The following is a 22038-nucleotide window of genomic DNA, read 5'->3' as shown; positions in this document are numbered from 1 at the left end:
CTTTCAAAATGCTCTGAGCTGAGAGGCGGTTTTCAACGGTTTAGAAATCAGTTTAAGCCTAGCTAGGTTTAGCTTTTCAAAAATCCCACTCAGGGAACAAAGCAAATTTGATGATAAAAGTAAATGGGAAAGTTGTTTAAAATTACATGCCCTATCTGAATTATAAAAGTTTAATTTTGACTAGACTGTCCCTTTAAATTGCTCAAAACTTTTATAGAACTTAAATAAGGTAATAAAAGCCCAGAAACTTTATGTCATCACTTTTATAGAAAAAGAAAAAATCACAATAGTTTAAATTAATGAGCATTTAAGATAAGAAAAAAAAAGTTAGAAACAAAATTAATCAATTAAAATAGACATAGTACTCGGAAATGTAAAGAGTCTGTGTACCTGGCCTGGTCTCCACGTACTGGCTAAATGACTGGAGCTGTGTTTTCCGGACTGTTGAATCTTTGTTGAATACAACAGGATTTTTGAAGCGTTCAGGTAGTTTCTGTGTACGGTCAGGGGGAAGATCTTCAATACCATTCTAGTGAACAAAATAAGAAAAAAAATGTTTGATCTGCCATATTATAGGTGTGAATTGTAGCAAACGTGTTGTCTGATGTAGAACAAATCTTTCAAGGATAACTAAGCCAGCTAAATGTAGAAAAACATTGAAGAACAGAAGAAGAAGGAAGAACATGAAGAAAAAAACTGACTTGAAAGGAATGTGTGTGTATATATATATATATATATATATATATATATATATATATATATACATAATTATATATACACACACATATACAGTATATATATATATACATAATTATATATACACACACACATACAGTATATATATATATATATATATATACATAATTATATATACACACACACATACAGTATATATATATATATACATAATTATATATACACACACACATACAGTATATATATATATACATAATTATATATACACACACACATACAGTATATATATATATATATATACATAATTATATATACACACACATATACAGTATATATATATATATACATAATTATATATACACACACACACATATACAGTATATATATATATATATATACATAATTATATATACACACACATATACAGTATATATATATACATAATTATATATACACACACACATATACAGTATATATATATATATATACATAATTATATATACACACACATATACAGTATATATATATATATATATATATATATACATACATAATTATATATACACACACATATACAGTAGTGGTCTTATGATGGGTCCCCGAAACAGCATCCGCTGCTTAATAAATGGAATCCATAGTCTCAAAAATACAGCACCATCAAAAGCAACAATGCCAGATTAGTTTTGCTAAAATGACCTTCTATTACTTATTTATTTAATTGCAGGTATTTTTAAAGAAGTAAAGGGTTTGCATTTTTTTAAAACAAGTTTCCTCTAGGGTCTGGCTGGGAACTGCATTTCCCAGCATGCTGTGGCCATTATTGGAGTGAATGTATCAACTGCTACACCGTGTTCTCCCCATCTGTATGATTGCTGGGTCCCAGCAGTCTTATTGTGCTTGGGGACCTAGTAACGTGCTGCACTGTTTGCTTCCTGTGTCACTGCGGTTTAAACCTGCCTGGGAACATAGTGATGTGGTTAGGCACTGTACTGTGTTTGCTTGCTGGGTCCCTAAAGTTTAAGTAAGCATGAGGACCTCCAACAAAGTTGGGACTGATTAAATCCCAATACAGATGCACAGAATAACATGTCTGTCCCATGTCTGTAGGCATAAGAAAAGATGTGAGGCTTGCATTTGGATGTTCCATTTTAAGGACCTGTCATTTTTTAATTAGGAAACTCTGCTGGGAAATCCTCATTTTTCATTAAAGTGATAGTAAATCCACATTTTTTTCTTTCATGATTCAGGTAGAGCATGCAATTTTAAGTAACTTTCTATTTTACTCCTATTATCAATTTTTCTGCTTTCTTTTGCTATCTTTATTTGAAAAAGCAGGTAGAGCATGCAATTTTAAGTAACTTTCTATTTTACTCCTATTATCAATTTTTCTGCTTTCTTTTGCTATCTTTATTTGAAAAAGCAGGAATCTAAGCTAAGGAGACTGGCCATTTTTGGTTCAGACCCTGGATAGCACTTGCTGATTGGTGGCTACATTTAGCCACCAATGAGCAAGCACAACCCAGGTGCTGAACCAAAAATCAGCTGGCTTCTAAGCTTACATTCTTGCTTTTCAAATAAAGATAGCAAGAGAATGAAGAAAAATTAATAGGAGTACATTAGACAGTTGCTTAAAATTGCATGCTATATCTGAATAATGAAAGAAAAAACCCCCAGAATTTATGCTTACCTGATAAATTACTTTCTCTTGCGGTGTATCCAGTCCACGGATTCATCCTTTACTTGTGGGATATTCTCATTCCCTACAGGAAGTAGCAAAGAGAGCACACAGCAAAGCTGTCCATATAGCTCCCCCTCTAGCTCCACCCCCCAGTCATTCGACCAAAGGTTAGGAAGAAAAAGGAGAAACCATAGGGTGCAGTGGTGACTGTAGTTTAAATAAAAAAAATTACCTGACTTAAATGCCAGGGCGGGCCGTGGACTGGATACACCGCAAGAGAAAGTAATTTATCAGGTAAGCATAAATTCTGTTTTCTCTTGCAAGGTGTATCCAGTCCACGGATTCATCCTTTACTTGTGGGATACCAATACCAAAGCTTTAGGACACGGATGAAGGGAGGGAACAAGACAGGTACCTTAAATGGAAGGCACCACTGCTTGCAAAACCTTTCTCCCAAAAATAGCCTCCGAAGAAGCAAAAGTATCGAATTTGTAAAATTTGGCAAAAGTATGCAGTGAAGACCAAGTCACTGCCTTACAATTCTGTTCAACATTTTTGAAAGCACATGTGGAAGCCACTGCTCTGGTAGAATGAGCAGTAATTCTTTCAGGAGGCTGCTGGCCAGTAGTCTCATAGGCCAAACGGATGATGCTTTTCAGCCAAAAGGAAAGAGAGGTAGCAGTCGCTTTCTGACCTCTCCTCTTACCAGAATAGATAACAAACAAGGAAGATGTTTGTCTGAAATCCTTAGTTGCTTGTAAATAGAACTTTAAAGCACGAACTACATCAAGATTGCGTAATAGACGTTCCTTCTTCGAAGATGGATTAGGACACAGAGAAGGAACCACTATTTCCTGGTTAATATTCTTGTTAGAAACAACTTTAGGAAGAAAACCAGGCTTGGTACGCAAAACTACCTTATCTGCGTGGAACACCAGGTAAGGTGAATCACACTGTAAGGCAGATAATTCTGAAACTCTTCGAGCAGAAGAGATAGCTATAAAAAACAAAACTTTCCAAGATAACAACTTAATGTCTATGGAATGTAAAGGTTCAAACGGAACCCCTTGAAGAACTGAAAGAACTAGATTCAAACTCCATGGCGGAGCCACGGGTTTATAGACAGGCTTGATTCTGACTAAAGCCTGAGCAATTGCTTGAATGTCTGGTACCTCTGCCAGACGCTTGTGTAACAGGATAGACAAAGCAGATATTTGTCCTTTTAAGGAACTAGCTGACAATCCTTTCTCCAGTCCTTCTTGGAGAAAGGACAATATCCTGGGAATCCTAATCTTACTCCATGAGTAACCCTTGGATTCACACCAACAAAGATATTTCCGCCATATCTTATGGTAGATTTTCCTGGTGACAGGCTTTCTAGCCTGAATCAGAGTATCTATAACTGACTCAGAGAACCCACGCTTTGATAGAATTAAGCGTTCAATCTCCAAGCAGTCAGACGTAGAGAAACTACATTTGGATGCTTGAATGGACCCTGTATTAGAAGATCCTGCCTCATTGGCAGTGTCCATGGTGGGACAGATGACATGTCCACTAGGTCTGCATACCAAGTCCTGCGTGGCCACGCAGGCGCTATCAGAATCACCGAAGCCTTCTCCTGCTTGATTCTGGCAACCAGACACGGGAGGAGAGGAAACGGTGGATAAACATAAGCCAGATTGAAGGACCAAGGCGCTGCTAGAGCATCTATCAATACCGCCTTGGGATCCCTGGACCTGGACCCGTAGAGAGGAAGTTTGGTGTTCTGACGGGACACCATCAGATCCAACTCTGGGGTGCCCCATAGCGGAGTCAGCTGGGCAAATACCTCCGGGTGGAGTTCCCACTCCCCCGGGTGAAAAGTCTGACGACTTAGAAAATCCGCATCCCAGTTGTCTACTCCTGGGATGTGAATTGCTGAGAGATGGCAGGAGTGATCCTCCGCCCACCTGATTATTTTGGTTACTTCCGTCATCGCTAGGGAACTCTTTGTTCCCCCCTGATGATTGACGTAAGCTGCAGTCGTGATGTTGTCCGACTGAAATCTGATGAATTTGGCCACCGCTAGTTGAGGCCATGCCTGAAGAGCGTTGAATATCGCCCTCAGTTCCAGAATGTTTATCGGGAGAAGAGTTTCTTCCCGAGACCATAAGCCCTGAGCTTTCAGGGAGTCCCAGACGGCACCCCAGCCTAACAGACTGGTGTCGGTCGTTACGATGATCCACTCTGGCCTGCAGAACATATTCCTTGAGACAGGTGATCCTGAGACAACCACCAGAGAAGAGAATCTCTGGTCTCCTGGTCCAACTGAATTTGAGGAGACAAATCTGCATAATCCCCATTCCACTGTTTGAGCATGCATAGTTGCAGTGGTCTGAGGTGTATCCGAGCAAAAGGGACTATGTCCATTGCCGCAACCATTAGTCCGATTGTCTCCATGCACTGAGCCACAGATGGCCGAGGAATGGAATAAAGAGCTCGGCAAGTAGTTAAGAGTTTTAGCTTTCTGACCTCCGTCAGAAATATTTTCATTTCTACCGAGTCTATCAGGGTTCCTAGGAATGGAACTCTTGTGAGGGGGGAGAGAGAACTCTTTTTGATGTTCACCTTCCACCCGTGAGACCTCAGAAAGGCCAATACAATCTCCGTGTGAGACTTGGTTCTTTGGAAAGTTGACGCCTGAATTAAAGATGTCGTCTAGGTAACGCGCCACTGCAATGCCCCGCGGTCTTAGAACCGCCAGGAGGGACCCTAGCACCTTTGTGAAAATTCTGGGAGCAGTGGCCAACCCGAAAGGAAGAGCCACAAACTGAAAATGCTTGTCCAGAAAGGCGAACCTGAGAAACTGGTGATGATCTTTGTGGATAGGAATGTGCAGATACGCATCCTTTAGATCCACGGTAGTCATATATTGACCCTCCTGGATCATTGGTAAGATTGTCCGAATGGATAAAAGAATTAGCTATCTTTAGAGCCTTAATTCTATCCATAATTTCCTCATATGAGGTCTCCGTCTGGAGCGAGTCTTCCAGCGCCTCAAACCAGAAAGCAGCTGCAGTAGTTACAGGAATAATGCAGGCAATAGGTTGGAGAAGAAAACCTTGTTGAACAAAAATTTTCTTAAGTAAACCCTCTAATTTTTTATCCATAGGGTCTTTAAAAGCACAACTGTCTTCAATTGGTATGGTTGTGCGTTTAGCTAGTGTAGAAACAGCCCCCTCCACCTTAGGGACCGTCTGCCACGAGTCCCGCATGGGGTCAGATATGGGGAACATTTTCTTAAAAACAGGAGGGGGGACAAAAGGGACACCTGGCCTATCCCACTCCCTAGTAACGATATCCGCAATCCTCTTAGGGACCGGAAACGCATCCGTGTAAACAGGGACCTCTAGGTACTTGTCCATTTTACACAATTTCTCTGGGATCACCAAAGGGTCACAGTCATCCAGAGTAGCTAATACCTCCCTAAGTAAAACACGGAGGTGTTCTAGTTTAAATATAAAAACCAATGTATCTGAATCTGTCTGGGGAGGAACCCTTCCTGAATCAGATACTTCTCCCTCAGACATCAAATCCCTCGCTCCCACTTCAGAGCGTTGTGAGGGTATATCGGATACGGCTACCAAAGCGTCAGAATGCTCATAATCTGTTCTTAAAACGGAGCTATCACGCTTTGCAGGTAACACAGGCAGTTTAGATAAGAAGGCTGTAAGAGAATTATCCATGACTGCCGCTAAGTCTTGTAATGTAAAAGGGTTAGACGCACTAGAGGTACTAGGCGTCGCTTGCGCGGGCGTAACTGGTTGTGACACTTGGGGAGAGGCAGACGGGCTACCCTCGTTACCTTCAGTCTGAGAATTATCTTGGGCCACATTCTTAAGTGTAACAATATGATCTTTAAAGTGTATAGACATATCAGTACAAGTGGGACACATTCTGAGAGGGGGTTCCACCATGGCTTCTAAACACATTGAACAAGGATTTTCCTTAGTGTCAGACATGTTTAACAGACTAGTAGAGTACACAAACAGGCTTGGAATCACTTTAATCAAATAAAAAACACAATTTGAAAAAAAACGTTACTGTGCCTTTAAGAGATAAAAAGAGCACAGAATTTTACAAAACGGTGAAAAATGCAATCTTTCTGAAATGTTCACAGTATGTAGCTAAAGCCTTAATAAGATTGCACCCCAAGTTTCAAAACGATTAACCCCTTAATGCCCAAACCGGAGCAGCCTAAAGCCAACACCTGGTTAAATCACTACAGACCCTTGCCTCAGCCTTGCTGTGGCCATACCTTCCCTTAGGGACCAGATTTGGGGGAATATAGCTTCTTTTAGGCCCTCAAACATCAGCAGGACCCTCCATGTGAAACAGCATGAACTTCTCTGCAATTCTAACTGTGCATCTGAGGCAATTAGGCCCCTCCCACTCTACTCCGGAGCTGAGAGGCCTAGCAAATCACTCCTAAGTGACTAAAAAAACAGCCATGTGGTAATAACCCTAGAAAAACCCCCAAAAGGGCTTTCAAAGTGTCTTGCAAAACGATTTTTCCTTAGCCAAACAATCGATTGCCCTGAATAAGTGTCAACCAGCATAATTAGCCCTATTATGTAAGCATTCAATTCCTTACCAAGTCTGTGAACATAGCTTACCCTCCCCTCATGGGGATATTGTCAGTCTCTTCTAGCATTATCTCAGTCTTGTCTAGAAATAAATGACTGAACATACCTTATTGCAGTTCATCCTGCAAACTGTTCCCCCCAACTGAAGTTTTCTGGTACTCCTCAGTCCTGTGTGGGAACAGCAATGGATTTTAGTTACAACATGCTAAAATCATTTTCCTCTCAGCAGAAATCTTCATCACTTTTCTGCTAGAGAGTAAATAGTACAAACCGGTACCATTTAAAATAACAAACTTTTGATTGAAGATAATAAAACTACAATTCTAACACCACATTCACTTTACACTCCTGAGAGAGACCCTAGTGCTTAGAGCCAGCAAAGAGAATGACTGGGGGGTGGAGCTAGAGGGGGAGCTATATGGACAGCTTTGCTGTGTGCTCTCTTTGCTACTTCCTGTAGTGAATGAGAATATCCCACAAGTAAAGGATGAATCCGTGGACTGGATACACCTTGCAAGAGAAATTGGGTATGCTATCCCTTTAAAGTGATGTGAAACTTGCACTGTTGACTTTGTATTAACCAAGGCCTAGATTTAGAGTTCGGCGGTAAAAGGGCTGTTAACGCTCCGCGGGCTTTTTTCTGGCCGCACCATAAATTTAACTCTGGTATCGAGAGTTTAATCAAATGCTGCGTTAGGCTCCAAAAAAGGAGCGTAGGGCATTTTTACCGCAAATGCAACTCTCGATACCAGAGTTGCTTACGGACGCGGCCGGCATCAAAAACGTGCTCGTGCACGATTCTCCCATAGGAAACAATGGGGCTGTTTGAGCTGAAAAAAAACCTAACACCTGCAAAAAAGCAGCGTTCAGCTCCTAACGCAGCCCCATTGTTTCCTATGGGGAAACACTTCCTACGTCTGCACCTAACACTCTAACATGTACCCCGAGTCTAAACACCCCTAACCTTACACTTATTAACCCCTAATCTGCCGCCCCCGCTATCGCTGACCCCTGCATTACAGTTTTAACCCCTAATCTTCCGCTCCGTAAACCGCCGCAACCTACGTTATCCCTATGTACCCCTAATCTGCTGCCCTAACATCGCCGACCCCTATGTTATATTTATTAACCCCTAATCTGCCCCCCACAACGTCGCCGACACCTACCTACACTTATTAACCCCTAATCTGCCGAGCGGACCTGAGCGCTACTATAATAAAGTTATTAACCCCTAATCCGTCTCACTAACCCTATCATAAATAGTATTAACCCCTAATCTGCCCTCCCTAACATCGCCGACACCTACCTTCAATTATTAACCCCTAATCTTCCGATCGGAGCTCACCGCTATTCTAATAAATGTATTAACCCCTAAAGCTAAGTCTAACCCTAACACTAACACCCCCCTAAGTTAAATATAATTTACATCTAACGAAATAAATTAACTCTTATTAAATAACTTATTCCTATTTAAAGCTAAATACTTACCTGTAAAATAAACCCTAATATAGCTACAATATAAATTATAATTATATTTTAGCTATTTTAGGATTAATATTTATTTTACAGGCAACTTGGTATTTATTTTAACTAGGTACAATAGCTATTAAATAGTTAAGAACTATTTAATAGTTACCTAGTTAAAATAATTACAAAATTACCTGTAAAATAAATCCTAACCTAAGATATAATTAAACCTAACACTACCCTATCAATAAAATAATTAAATAAACTACCTACAATTACCTACAATTAAACCTAACACTACACTATCAATAAATAAATTAAATACAATTGCTACAAATAAATACAATTAAATAAACTAGCTAAAGTACAAAAAATAAAAAAGAACTAAGTTACAGAAAATAAAAAAATATTTACAAACATAAGAAAAATATTACAACAATTTTAAACTAATTACACCTACTCTAAGCCCCCTAATAAAATAACAAAGCCCCCCAAAATAAAAAATTCCCTACCCTATTCTAAATTTAAAAAGTTACAAGCTCTTTTACCTTACCAGCCCTGAACAGGGCCCTTTGCGGGGCATGCCCCAAGAAGTTCAGCTCTTTTGCCTGTAAAAGAAAACATACAATACCCCCCCCCCAACATTACAACCCACCACCCACATACCCCTAATCTAACCCAAACCACCCTTAAATAAACCTAACACTAATCCCCTGATGATCTTCCTACCTTGTCTTCACCATACCAGGTTCACCGATCCGTCCTGGCTCCGATATCTTCATCCAACCCAAGCGGGGGCTAGACATCCACTGAAGAAGTCCAGAAGAGGCTCCAAAGTCTTCATCCTATCCGGCAAGAAGAGGACATCCGGACCGGCAAACATCTTCTCCAAGCCGCATCTTCTATCTTCTTCCATCCGGTGCGGAGCGGGTCCATCTTGAAGCAGGCGACGCGGATCCATCCTCTTCTTCCGATGTCTCCCGACGAATGACGGTTCCTTTAAGGGACGTCATCCAAGATGGCGTCCCTCGAATTCCGATTGGCTGATAGGATTCTATCAGCCAATCGGAATTAAGGTAGGAATTTTCTGATTGGCTGATGGAATCAGCCAATCAGAATCAAGTTCAATCCGATTGGCTGATCCAATCAGCCAATCAGATTGAGCTCGCATTCTATTGGCTGTTCCGATCAGCCAATAGAATGCGAGCTCAATCTGATTGGCTGATTGGATCGGCCAATCGGATTGAACTAGATTCTGATTGGCTGATTCCATCAGCCAATCAGAAAATTCCTACCTTAATTCCGATTGGCTGATAGAATCCTATCAGCCAATCGGAATTCGAGGGACGCCATCTTGGATGACGTCCCTTAAAGGAACCGTCATTCGTCGGGAGACATCGGAAGAAGAGGATGGATCCGCGTCGCCTGCTTCAAGATGGACCCGCTCCGCACCGGATGGAAGAAGATAGAAGATGCGGCTTGGAGAAGATGTTTGCCGGTCCGGATGTCCTCTTCTTGCCGGATAGGATGAAGACTTTGGAGCCTCTTCTGGACTTCTTCAGTGGATGTCTAGCCCCCGCTTGGGTTGGATGAAGATATCGGAGCCAGGACGGATCGGTGAACCTGGTATGGTGAAGACAAGGTAGGAAGATCATCAGGGGATTAGTGTTAGGTTTATTTAAGGGTGGTTTGGGTTAGATTAGGGGTATGTGGGTGGTGGGTTGTAATGTTGGGGGGGGGGTATTGTATGTTTTCTTTTACAGGCAAAAGAGCTGAACTTCTTGGGGCATGCCCCGCAAAGGGCCCTGTTCAGGGCTGGTAAGGTAAAAGAGCTTGTAACTTTTTAAATTTAGAATAGGGTAGGGAATTTTTTATTTTGGGGGGCTTTGTTATTTTATTAGGGGGCTTAGAGTAGGTGTAATTAGTTTAAAATTGTTGTAATATTTTTCTTATGTTTGTAAATATTTTTTTATTTTCTGTAACTTAGTTCTTTTTTATTTTTTGTACTTTAGCTAGTTTATTTAATTGTATTTATTTGTAGCAATTGTATTTAATTTATTTATTGATAGTGTAGTGTTAGGTTAATTGTAGGTAATTGTAGGTAGTTTATTTAATTATTTTATTGATAGGGTAGTGTTAGGTTTAATTATATCTTAGGTTAGGATTTATTTTACAGGTAATTTTGTAATTATTTTAACTAGGTAACTATTAAATAGTTCTTAACTATTTAATAGCTATTGTACCTAGTTAAAATAAATACCAAGTTGCCTGTAAAATAAATATTAATCCTAAAATAGCTAAAATATAATTATAATTTATATTGTAGCTATATTAGGGTTTATTTTACAGGTAAGTATTTAGCTTTAAATAGGATTAATTTATTTAATAAGAGTTAATTTATTTCGTTAGATGTAAATTATATTTAACTTAGGGGGGTGTTAGTGTTAGGGTTAGACTTAGCTTTAGGGGTTAATACATTTATTAGAATAGCGGTGAGCTCCGATCGGAAGATTAGGGGTTAATAATTGAAGGTAGGTGTCGGCGATGTTAGGGAGGGCAGATTAGGGGATAATAAATATAATATAGGGGTCGGCGGTGTTAGGGGTAGCATATTAGGGGTACATAGGGATAACGTAGGTGGCGGCGCTTTGCGGTCGGAAGATTAGGGGTTAATTATTTTAAGTAGCTGGCGGCGATGTTGTGGGGGGCAGATTAGGGGTTAATAAATGTAATATAGGGGTCGGCGGGGTTAGGGGCAGCAGATTAGGGGTACATAAGTATAACGTAGGTGGCGGTCGGCAGATTAGGGGTTAAAATTTTTAATCGAGTGGCGGCGATGTGGGGGGGACCTCGGTTTAGGGGTACATAGGTAGTTTATGGGTGTTAGTGTACTTTAGGGTACAGTAGTTAAGAGCTTTATAAACCGGCGTTAGCCAGAAAGCTCTTAACTCCTGCTATTTTCAGGCGGCTGGAATCTTGTCGTTAGAGCTCTAACGCTCACTGCAGAAACGACTCTAAATACCGGCGTTAGAAAGATCCCATTGAAAAGATAGGCTACGCAAATGGCGTAGGGGGATCTGCGGTATGGAAAAGTCGCGGCTGAAAAGTGAGCGTTAGACCCTTTAATCACTGACTCCAAATACCAGCGGGCGGCCAAAACCAGCGTTAGGAGCCTCTAACGCTGGTTTTGACGGCTACCGCCGAACTCTAAATCTAGGCCCAAATCTTTGTGCTGATATGCTTATACCGTTTTCATTTTATAAGATAACCGCATCTAAGTTGTTAATTTCATACCAAATCTTCTTCCGCTTCTCACAATCCTCTGACTGCCCCCTTTTCTACTCTATTTTGTTTTTATCATTTACGTGTGGCATCCAATCAAAATCGTTGCCATAAGGCTCAGTGTTTAGAAAGAGCAGTGGAAACACAGATGCAAATTATGTATGGAAGTCTGTGACATGCTAATCCAATAAAAAGGATACTATGGCGCACATGCTTTTAAGCCCAAGGGGAGTCACCAGTGATATTCAAGTAAATGGTGAATGAGAGCTTATATTCCGATTCACTGTCTACTTGGATGCTTGCCAGTAAGTGGATATAATGCAAGCGGTCACTGTATTTTTATCATTCTAATGTTTATTTATATGTTCAACAGTTATTTTGACAGTTTGTAATTTATGAGTAACAGTCTTTGTGGTAAAATGCTGCATTAAAGTCAATGTAAATTTTGATGCTAAAGTGCCCGTTTTTAAAAATTTGATTAAAAACAAGGGAACTTTAAGTCATCAAAATTTACATTTCACTTGTGTTGTGAAAAAATACTTACCTTTTAAACTTGACAGCAGCTCCAGCTTCCTCCACCCATTGCAAAGCCTCTTCCTGGGTCTAAAATGAGGATTCCGGCTTCCTCCAATCACGGCGTTGAATCAGACACTGATTCCCCGGGGGGGGGGGGGGGGGTTGAGTCGTGATTGGAGGATGACCTATCCATAATTTATGACGTCAGAAATGGATTGCGACGACCGGAGGAAGCTGGAGCTGCTCACAACACGAGTGAAATGTAAGTTTTGATGACTTAAATTGCTCCTGTTTTTAATCGAATTTTTAAAAACCGGGAACTTTACCTTCAAAATTTAAATTCCCTTTAATATATTTATACACGGAAAGGAAATATTTATTTTGTTAAATATTTTACTTGCAGCAAGGTATAATAAATAAATTATAAGAATGTAATGCGCATGCACGGTTTCTCTCCGTAACAGGAGTGCGCTTCAGGTCTGATGTGTAGAGCAGTTTGTACAGCTATGATTTACCATTACTGTATTCTCCCATAGGGTGCTGATCTACTGCACTGTTGTATAATTATTACAATTCAATGGTCAAAGTCCTAAAGCGGACAGAATTTTACTTTTATCTCTTTTTTGAACCTATATTAGAACTGTTAAATACACTCAGGATTGCATTAGACTAGATACATTGGGGAAATAGTAGGTGTTTTTGTGCAGTACAATTTTATATATATATATATATATATATATATATATATATATATATATATATATATATATGTCCAAACATTTTTGGTTCCTTAGTTTTTGTGCTGGCTCCTAACTTCTGAACAGGTTTGGCAACACCTGTCAAGGGAATGCATTTCTTGACTTTCTAATTTCTATGGAATTCATAAAAAAAAGATCCACGTGAAGAACTAGATAAAAAGGCCACCAACACTGCACATCCAAAATAATTGTAATAGTTGTGATTTAAAAAAAACAAAACCAGCTATTTTATATACAAAAATAAACCAAAATAATCAATTTCTCATGCATTTTATACTCTTAAGTTGGTGTTTGTAAACATATTAAAAGGACATGAAACCCACATTTTTTCTCTCATGATTCAGATTGATCATACAATTTCAAACAACTTCCAATTTACTTCAACTATCTAATTTGCAACATTCTCTTGGTATCTTTTTTTGAAGGAGCAGCAATGCATTACTGGGAGCTTGCTGAAAACCAATGTCAAGATGCATAAATGTGCAGCACCCAATCAGCAACTTCTGAGCCTACCTATGTAAATACTTTGAACAAAGCATACAAAGATAACAAATCAAATTAGAGGATAGAAATAAACTGGAAAGTTATTTAAAATTGCATGCTCTATCTGAATCATTAAAGAAAAAATTTGGGTTTTATGTCCCTTTAAGGGAAAAACTATTTTACAGTATGCTGACCCTTTAACCCCTTAAGGACATACGTCGTACAGGGTACATCTTGCACAAACTGGTCTTTAAAGACCAGCGACGTACCCTGTATGACGTTGGGGTTGAAAGCAGCTGGAAGCGATCCTGATCGCTTCCAGCCGCTTTCCGGTTATTGCAGTGATGCCTCTGCACTCTGTGGCCCTCTCTGCACAGGACATCGATGGCAGCAATCGTTGGTGGGTGGGAGCCGACTTGGGAGGCGGGTGGTTGGCCATCGATGGCTTTCTGTCTGCAGAGGTGGGCGGGGTAGCTGGGGACGCCACCCGTGCATGGGGGGAGGCGGGCGGGCGCGTGCACGGGGAGGGAGCGGGTGGGAACCATTACACTATGGAACAATTTTTTTTAAATTAAGTGGGAGAGAGGGAGAATACATTTTTTTTAAAATGAATAAACTAAGTGATCTGGGAAGGGGTGGGGAAGCTACACTACAGAAAAGTGGGAAAAAAAATAAAAAATATATTTTTTTTTTGTGTAAACTGGGTACTGGCAGACAGCTGCCAGTACCCAAGATGGCTCCCAATAATGTAGAGGGGGAGGGTTAGAGAGCTGTTTGGGGGGGGGGATCAGGGAAGTTTGGGGCTAAGGGAGATCCTACATAGCAGCATATGTAAATATGCTTAAAAAAATAAAAAAATACCTTTAATTTTAGTACTGGCAGACTTTCTGCCAGTACTTAAGATGGCAGGGACAATTGTGGGGTGTGGGAGGGAAGAGAGCGGTTTGGGAGGGATCAGGGGGTCTGATGTGTCAGGTGGGAGGCTGATCTCTACACTAAAGCTAAAATTAACCCTGCAAGCTCTCCGAATTAAGCCCTTAACTGCTAGACATAATACACATGTGATGTGCAGCGGAATTTAGCGGCCTTCTAATTACCAAAAAGCATCGCCAAAGTCATATATGTCTGCTATTTCTGAACAAAGGGGATCCCAGAGAAGCATTTACAACCATTTGTGCCATAATTGCACAAGCTGTTTGTAAATAATTTCTGTGAGAAACCTAAAATTGCGAAAAACTTAACATTTTTTAATGTTATCGCATTTGGCGGTGATATGGTGGCATTAAATATACCAAAATGGGCCTAGATCAATACTTGGGGTTGTCTACTACACTAAAGCTAAAATTAACTCTACAAGCTCCCTACATGTTCCCTAATTAACCCCTTCACTGCTGGGCATAATACACGTGTGGTGCGCAGTGGCATTTAGCAGCCTTCTAATTACCAAAAAGCAACGCCAAAGCCATATAAGTCTGCTATTTCTGAACAAAGGGGATCCCAGAGAAGAATTTACAACCATTTATGCCATAATTGCACAAGTTGTTTGTAAATAATTTATGTGAGAAACCTAAAGTTTGTGAAAAAATTTGTGAAAAAGTGAACCATTTTTTTTATTTGATCACATTTGGCGGTGAAATGGTGGCATGAAATATACCAAAATGGGCCTAGATCAATACTTTGGGATGTCTTCTAAAAAAGGAAATTTATGCTTACCTGATAAATTGATTTCTTCTACGATAAAACGAGTCCACGGATTCATCCTTACTTGTGGGATATTATACTCCTGCTAACAGGAAGTGGCAAAGAGCACCACAGCAGAGCTGTATATATAGCTCCTCCCTTCTCTCCGCCCCCAGTCATTCGACCGAAGGTATAGGAAAAGAAAAGCTAAAAGGTGCAGAGGTGACTGAAGTTTTGAAAAACAAAAATATAATCTGTCTAAAAATGACAGGGAGGGCCGTGGACTCGTCGTATCTTAGAAGAAACAGAATTTATGCTTACCTGATAAATTACTTTCTCTTGTGATGTATCGGGTCCACGGATTCATCCTTTACTTGTGGGATATTCTCCTTCCCAACAGGAAGTGGCAAAGAGAGCGCACAGCAGAGCTGTCCATATAGCTCCCCCTCTAGCTCCACCCCCCAGTCATTCGACCGAAGGTTAGGAAGAAAAAAGGAGAAACCATAGGGTGCAGTGGTGACTGTAGTTTAAACAAAAACACTACCTGACTTAATAGCCAGGGCGGGCCGTGGACTCGATACATCACAAGAGAAAGTAATTTATCAGGTAAGCATAAATTCTGTTTTCTCTTGTAAGATGTATCGAGTCCACGGATTCATCCTTTACTTGTGGGATACCAATACCAAAGCTTTAGGACACGGATGAAGGGAGCGAACAAGACAGGAACCTTAAACGGAAGGCACCACTGCTTGTAAAACCTTTCTCCCAAAAATAACCTCCGAAGAAGCAAAAGTATCGAATTTGTAAAATTTGGAAAAAGTATGCAGCGAAGACCAAGTCGCTGCCTTGCAAATCTGTTCAACAGAAGCCTCATTTTTAAAAGCCCACGTGGAAGCCACTGCTCTGGTAGAATGAGCAGTAATTGTTTCGGGAGGCTGCTGGCCAGCAGTCTCATAGGCCAAACGGATGATGCTTTTCAGCCAAAAGGAAAGAGGTAGCAGTCGCCTTCTGACCTCTCCTCTTACCAGAATAGATAACAAACAATGAAGTTGTTTGTCTGAAATCCTTAGTTGCTTGTAAATAGAACTTTAAAGCACGAACCACATCAAGATTGTGTAACAGACGTTCCTTCTTCGAAGAAGGATTAGGACACAGAGAAGGAACAACAATTTCCTGGTTAATATTCTTATTAGACACAACCTTAGGAAGAAAACCAGGTTTGGTACGCAAAACTACCTTATCTGCATGGAAAACCAGGTAAGGTGAATCACACTGTAAAGCAGATAACTCTGAAACTCTTCGAGCAGAAGAGATAGCTACCAAAAACAAAACTTTCCAAGATAAAAGCTTAATATCTATGGAATGTAAAGGTTCAAACGGAACCCCTTGTAGAACTGAAAGAACTAGATTCAGACTCCATGGCGGAGCCACAGTTCTATAGACAGGCTTGATTCTGACTAAAGCCTGGTACCTCTGCCAGACGTTTGTGTAAAAGAATTGACAAAGCAGATATCTGTCCTTTTAAGGAACTAGCTGATAATCCTTTCTCCAATCCTTCTTGGAGAAAGGACAATATCCTGGGAATCCTAATCTTACTCCATGAGTAACCCTTGGATTTGCACCAAAAAAAGATATTTTCGCCAAATCTTATGGTAGATTTTCCTGGTGACAGGCTTTCTAGCCTAAATCAGGGTATCAATAACCAACTCAGAGAAACCACGCTTTGATAGAATTAGGCGTTCAATCTCCAAGCAGTCAGATGCAGAGAAATTAGATTTGGATGTTTGAAAGGACCTTGTATTAGAAGGTCCTGCCTCATTGGTAGTGTCCATGGTGGAACAGATGACATGTCCACTAGGTCTGCATACCAGGTCCTGCGTGGCCACGCAGGCGCTATTAGAATCACTGAAGCCCCCTCCTGCTTGATTCTGGCAACCAGACGAGGGAGGAGAGGAAACGGTGGAAAAACATAGGCCAGATTGAAGGACCAAGGCGCTGCTAGAGCATCTACCAGCACCGCCTGGGGATCCCGGGATCTGGCCCTGTAAAGAGGAAGCTTGGTGTTCTGACGGGACGCCATCAGATCCAATTCTGGAGTGCCCCATAGCTGAGTCAGCTGGGCAAATACCTCCGGGTGGAGTTCCCACTCCCCCAGGTGAAAAGTCTGACGACTTAGAAAATCCGCCTCCCAGTTGTCTACTCCTGGGATGTGAATTGCTGAGAGATGGCAAGAGTGATCCTCCGCCCACCGGATTATTTTTGTCACTTCCATCATTGCAAGGGAACTCCTTGTTCCCCCTTGATGATTGACGTAAGCTACAGTCGTGATGTTGTTTAACAGACTAGTAGTAATATAAACAGGCTTGGAAATCACTTTAATCAAGTAAAAACACACTTTGAAAAAAACGGTACTGTGCCTTTAAGCATTAGTAAGATTGCACCACTAGCAATAGAAACGATTAACCCCTTAATGCCCAAACCGGATCGACAGTAGTAAAAAAAAAAAAACGGTTAAAGAAAATTCAGCACCTTGCCACAGCTCTGCTGTGACCCTACCTTCCCTTAGGAACCAGATTTGTGGGGAAAAAGCTTCTTATAGGCCCTCAAACTGCAGCAGGACCCTCCATGTGAAACAGCCTGAACGTCTAGTCAAAATAACTGCGCATCTGAGACGTGAAATTTGGCCCCTCCCACCACACTCCGGTGCTTGTGAGGCCTAAAGAAACACTCCCAAGTGTTTTAGTAATAGCCATGTGGGTAATAACCCCTGAAAGAAACCCAAAGGAACCTTCAAAGTGTCTCAAAAAACGATATTTTCAATAAAAAACCGTTTGCCCTGAAGTAGCGTCAACCAGCATAAACTAGCCCTGTTATGTAAGCTTGAAATTCTATACTTAGTCTCTGAATACAGCTTACCCTCCCTCATGGGGATATTAACAGTCTTTTCTAGCATTATCACAGTCTTGTCTAGAAATAAATGACTGAACATACCTCATTGCAGCCTAACCTGCAAACCGTTCCCCCCAACTGAAGTTCTCTTGTACTCGTCAGTCCTGTGTGGGAACAGCAGTGGAGTTTAGTTACAACATGCTAAAAATCATCTTCCTCCCTGCAGAAATCTTCATCCCCTTTCTGCTAGAGAGTAAATAGTACACACCGGTACCATTTAAAATAACAAACTCTTGCTTGTAGAAAATAAAAACTACAATTCTAACACCACATCACTTTACTCTTCCGATTCTTAGAGCCGGCAAAGAGAATGACTGGGGGGTGGAGCTAGAGGGGGAGCTATATGGACAGCTCTGCTGTGTGCTCTCTTTGCCACTTCCTGTTGGGAAGAAGAATATCCCACAAGTAAAGGATGAATCCGTGGACTCGATACATCTTACAAGAGAAAATCAATTTATCAGGTAAGCATAAATTTCCTTTTCTTCTACTAGATACGACAAGTCCACGGATTCATCCTTACTTGTGGATACAATACCAAAGCAACAGGACACGGATGAACGGGAGGGACAAGACAGACCTAAACGGAAGGCACCACTGCTTGAAGAACTTTTCTCCCAAAAATAGCCTCAGAAGAAGCAAAAGTATCAAATTTGTAAAATTTGGAAAAAGTATGAAGGGAGGACCAAGTCGCAGCCTTACAAATCTGTTCAACAGAAGCATCGTTTTTAAAAGCCCATGTGGAAGCCACAGCTCTAGTAGAATGAGCCGTAACCTTTTCAGGGGGCTGCTGTCCAGCAGTCTCGTATGCCAGGCGGCTGATGCTTTTCAGCCAAAATGAAAGAGAGGTAGCCGTAGCTTTTTGACCCCTATGTCTTCCAGAATAAACAACGAATAGAGAAGATGTTTGACGGAAATCCTTGGTCGCTTGTAAGTAAAACTTCAAAGCCCGAACCACGTCCAAGTTATGTAAGAGACGTTCCTTCTTAGAAGAAGGATTAGGACAAAAGGAAGGAACAACAATTTCCTGATTAATATTTTTATTAGAAACGACCTTAGGAATAAATCCAGGTTTAGTACGCAAAACCACCTTATCAGAATGGAATATAAGATAAGGCGAATCACATTGCAACGCAGAAAGCTCAAACTCTTCGAGCCGAAGAGATAGCAACTAAAAACAAAACTTTCCAAGATAATAGTTTAATATCTATGGAATGCATGGGTTCAAACGGAACCCCTTTAAGAACATTGAGAACTAAATTCAAACTCCATGGCGGAGCAATAGGTTTAAACACAGGCTTGATTCTGATTAAAGCCTGACAAAAAGACTGAACGTCTGGGACATCTGCCAGACGCTTGTATAGTAAAATTGACAAACCAGAAATTTGTCCCTTTAAGGAACTAGCTGATAATCCCTTCTCCAATCCTTCTTGGAGAAAGGACAAAATCCTAGGAATCTTAACCCTACTCCATGAGTAGCCCTTGGATTCGCACCAACAAAGATATTTACGCCATATCTTATGATAAATCTTTCTCGTGACAGGCTTGCGAGCCTGAATCAAAGTATCAATGGCTGAGTCGGAGAATCCCGGCTTAGATATGACTAAGCGTTCAATCTCCAAGCAGTCAGCTGCAGAGAATTTAGATTGGGATGTTGGAACGGACCTTGAATGAGAAGGTCCGGTCTCAATGGCAGTTTCCACGGTGGCAGAGATGACATGTCCACTAGATCTCCATACGAAGTCCTGCGTGACCACGCAGGCGCTATCAGGATTACTGAAGCTCTCTCCTGTTTGATTCTTGCAAATCAAGGAAGGCAAACCTTAGGAACTGATGATGATCCTTGTGGATAGGAATATGAAGGTATGCATCCTTCAAGTCCACGGTAGTCATATATTGACCCTCCTTGATCATTGGCAAAATTGTTTGTATAGTCTCCATCTTGAATGATGGGACTCTGAGAAATTTGTTTAGGAATTTGAGATCTAAAATTGGTCTGAAAGTTCCCTCCTTTTTGGGAACCACGAACAGATTTGAGTAAAACCCTTGTCCCTGTTCTAGTTTTGGAACTGGGCAAATTACTCCCATGGTATAGAGGTCTTTTACACAGCGTAAGAACGCCTCTCTTTTTGTCTGGTCTACAGACAAACGTGAAAGATGAAACCTCCCTCGTGGGAGAAATTCCTTGAATTCCAGCTGATACCCCCCTGGGTCACAATTTCCAATGCCCATGCCTGAGCAAAGAGAGAAAGTCTGCCCCCTACTAAATCCGGTCCCGGATCGGGGGCTGCCCTTCATGCTGTCTTGGTAGCAACAGTGGGCTTCTTGGCTTGTTTACCTTTGTTCCAGGCCTGGTTACGTTTCCAGACTGACTTGGATTGAGCAAAATTTCCTTCCTGCTTTGTGGCGGAAGAGGAAGCCGAGGGTCCTTTAAAGTTTCGAAAGGAACAAAAATTATTTTGTTTACCCCTCATCTTCACAGCCTTATCCTGAGGCAGGGCATGACCTTTACCTCCAGTAATGTCAGAAATGATTTCCTTTAATTCAGGCCAGAATAGGGTCTTACCTTTAAAAGGAATAGCTAACAGCTTAGATTTTGATGACACATCAGCAAATCAAGACTTGAGCCATAATGCTCTACGCGCTAAGATGGCAAAGCCTGCATTTTTCGCCGCTAATTTAGCCATTTGAAAAGCGGCATCTGTAATAAAAGAATTAGCGAGCTTGAGAGCCTTAATTCTATCCAAAATATAATCTAATGGGGTGTCAACCTTAAGAGACTCCTCTAGAGCCTCAAACCAAAAAGCTGCTGCAGTAGTAACTGGAACAATGCAAGCTATAGGTTGTAGAAGAAAACCCTGATGAATAAACAATTTCTTTAGAAGACCCTCTAATTTTTTATCCATAGGATCTTTGAAAGCACAACTGTCCTCAATAGGTATAGTTGTACGCTTAGCTAGGGTAGAAATAGCTCCCTCCACCTTAGGGACCGTTTGCCAAGAATCCCGAATGGTGTCAGATATGGGAAACATTTTCTTAAAATTAGGAGGGGGAGAGAATGGGATGCCCAGTCTATCCCATTCCTTTGTAACAATGTCCAAAATTATTTTAGGGACTGGAAAAACATCAGTGTAAGTAGACACCTCTAGATATTTGTCCATCTTACACAATTTCTCTGGTGGTATCACAATAGGGTCACAATCATCCAGAGTCGCTAAAACCTCCCGGAGTAACAGACGGAGGTGTTCAATCCTAAATTTAAAGGACATCATGTACGAATCTGCCTGAGGCAACACATTTCCTGAATCTGAAAGTTCTCCCTCAGACAGCAATTCCCGACCCCCAAATCAGAGCACTGTGAGGGTACATCGGAAATGGCCAATAAGGCATCAGAGGGCTCAGTATTTACCTTAATACCTGACCTACTGCGTTTACCCTGTAAAACTGGCAGTTTAAATAATACCTCTGTAAGGGTAGTAGACATAACTGCAGCCATATCTTGCAGAGTAAAAGAATTAGACGCACTAGAAGTACTTGGCGTCGCTTGAGTGGGCGTTAAAGGTTGTGACACTTGGGGAGAATTGGATGGCATAACCTGATTCTCTTCAAACTGAGAATCATCCTTAAACATACTTTTATCACCTAAAATATGTTCTTTGCAGTGTAAGGCCCTTTCAGTACAAAAAGGACACAATGTAAGTAGGGGTTCCACAATGTCTTCTAAACACATAGAGCATTGACTTTCCTCAATGTCAGACATGTTGAACAGGCTAGTAATAACCACAAAGGTCGTGAAAACACTTTATTTATTGAAAAAAACTAATTTTGAAAACACAAGTACTGCGCCTTTAAGAAGTAAAAAAAGCGCAACATTTTTCCAAATCTGCTTACAAATGCTATTAAGCGT

General features: G+C 40.9%; 1 protein-coding gene across 5 annotated transcripts in view; it reads right to left on the bottom strand.

Annotated features, from left to right (window-relative positions):
• EHBP1 (EH domain binding protein 1) overlaps nt 1-22038 on the bottom strand; it is a 1033533-nt gene that overhangs the window by 137549 nt on the left and 873946 nt on the right. For all 5 annotated transcript variants that reach the window (XM_053712059.1, XM_053712060.1, XM_053712061.1 and 2 more), the window contains one exon: nt 391-529. In XM_053712059.1, coding sequence (XP_053568034.1) covers nt 391-529 — 139 coding nt within the window. The remainder of the gene's footprint in view (nt 1-390; nt 530-22038) is intronic.

The sequence above is a fragment of the Bombina bombina genome, chromosome 4 (assembly GCF_027579735.1).
Source record: "Bombina bombina isolate aBomBom1 chromosome 4, aBomBom1.pri, whole genome shotgun sequence".
Lineage (NCBI taxonomy): Eukaryota > Metazoa > Chordata > Amphibia > Anura > Bombinatoridae > Bombina > Bombina bombina.
Note: the sequence above shows the minus strand (reverse complement) of the source record. Positions and strands in the feature narration are given on the sequence as shown.